Here is a 2,002-nt window from a genome sequence, read left to right on the forward strand (position 1 = left end):
GTTATCAAATATTAAAAATATTATTCTCTTGGAAATATTATATTTTAGATATAACATCTTTTATTTCAGGATTTGACATTTTAAAAAGGATAATATGTATTATATATTATTCTATTTTTATATATTGAGTATAAAAAATATATTATATTATTTTTATCTTTAATTTGTTCTTTTATTTAAACACAATATTGTTCGTTTATTAAATAAACTCTTAAATACATATAATACCATCACTTATTCCTTAATTTTTTTTTATTATTTAATTATATTGTAATTATGTTAACCATAGGTATGTTATGTTGAAATATTTTTATGGGCAACATCCTATTTGTTTTTATCATTTTGGTTGTCTGTCTATAAAATATTCTGTAACTATTTTATTAAAATATACTATCACTCTTTTATTATAAATAAAATTGAGTGAGAATTTAATTTTTAGTTTTTACATAAAAACCAATTTATTTAGAATATATTTATTTTTATCAGTAATTTGTCGAAAGTAGACTTTAAGAAACAAAAAAAAAATTAAAAAAAAAAAACAAAAATCAAAGTTTGCCATTGAAACTGTTATGGAAAAAGTAAAATGGGAAGATGAAAAAAGCAAGAATCCATTTTATGACCACCAAAATCACTTGTTTTTCTAAGTTAGATAAAACCCTACATGTCTAAAAGAAAATAGATAATTAAGCAATGGAAGAAACACAACAAATACAACCAAATGACTCTGGACATATTGAGGTAAAAAGAGAAGAAAGAAAGGGTGATAAAATCTTTAATTTTCTTTTTAAGTATATACACAAACTTAGATTTGTTATTGTAATATTTTGGATTCTTGCCGTTATTGGATTTGCTTATCCTGCATTAAAATTTCTTGGTGCTACATCATTGTTTATTGAACCACCGAAAGGAACATTAGCGTATAGTGCAAATCAGTTGGTTAATGAGAAGTATCCTGATGTGTTTAAAGAAGGACAAAATATTGTGGCTATTAAAACTACTGATAACTCTTCTGTTCTTACGCCATATACTGAATCATTTTCACACCAACTAAATAGTTGGATGCAAGAACAACCAATTATTCTTTCGGCTGAAGGATATTATCTTCTTCCTAATGCTTCTAATGCAACTATAATTGACCAAACTGCATTGGAAATAATTAAAAAACAATTTGTTGGGAAGTCAGGAGATGTTACAACAATTATCATTACAATTGATGATAGAGATGGTACAGCAATTCCAAAATTTGTAAAATCATTAAGAAAAGAAATTAAACGATTAAATAATGAAACAGATAAGTATTATGTTGGGGTAACTGGATTTGAACCTGGAAGTGTTGACTTACAAGAAGAAATTATGATGTCATTAATGAAAATGGATATTTCATGTATTCCAATTGCTATTTTAGTATTACTTTGGGTACTTAAATCATTATCTTTAATGATAATTCCATTGTGTACAATTGTAACTTCATTTGTTGTATCATTTGGAATTATGTATCCTATTACATTTGCTATTGATATTTATGGTGTTGCTCCTGCATTAATGATGTCATGTATAGCAGCAATGTCTATCGACTATTCATTATTCTTATTAACTCGTTTTTCAGAAGAATTATCTATTGAACAGAGTTATTATGACGTTATAAAAAATACTTTACAACATGCAGGAAGAATTATTTTTACATCAGGAGGATTATTAACACTTTGTTTTGTATCACTATGTTTCTTTCCATTAGATGTTATTATTACTTTAGGAATGGGTGCAGCTATTTCCATATTTATTACTATTATCGTTAATTTAACTTTGACACCATCTCTTCTAGGTATATTTCCAAAATTCTTTTCTAAAAGAGGATTTATTCCATGTATTAAACGTTGTAGAGCATGGGCAGAAAACAAAGAAAAAAGTTATCATAGTAAAGATTCATTGTGGCATAAATTTGCTGTCTTTTTATCAAATAAAAAGATGTCTTTTATTAGCATTATTATTGCATTAATTTGTA

The 2,002-nt window shown here is 25.4% G+C and overlaps 1 protein-coding gene across 1 annotated transcript in view, besides 4 other annotated features; it reads left to right on the forward strand.

Annotated features, from left to right (window-relative positions):
• Window positions 1-89: 89 nt before the first annotated feature.
• Window positions 90-181: a sequence feature (AT_rich).
• A 60-nt stretch (window positions 182-241) lies between these two features.
• Window positions 242-278: a sequence feature (AT_rich).
• Window positions 279-425: 147 nt separating this feature from the next.
• Window positions 426-483: a sequence feature (AT_rich).
• A 25-nt stretch (window positions 484-508) lies between these two features.
• Window positions 509-545: a microsatellite.
• A 145-nt stretch (window positions 546-690) lies between these two features.
• EDI_279910 (uncharacterized protein) overlaps window positions 691-2,002 on the forward strand; it is a gene marked incomplete at both ends in the record, with an annotated part of 1,996 nt that continues 684 nt past the window's right edge. The window contains one exon of the mRNA XM_001737847.1: window positions 691-1,915. Within this exon, the coding sequence (XP_001737899.1) occupies window positions 691-1,915 (1,225 nt within the window). The remainder of the gene's footprint in view (window positions 1,916-2,002) is intronic.

Source organism: Entamoeba dispar, genomic scaffold, assembly GCF_000209125.1.
Source record: "Entamoeba dispar SAW760 scf_1105229460893 genomic scaffold, whole genome shotgun sequence".
NCBI lineage: Eukaryota > Evosea > Mastigamoebida > Endamoebidae > Entamoeba > Entamoeba dispar.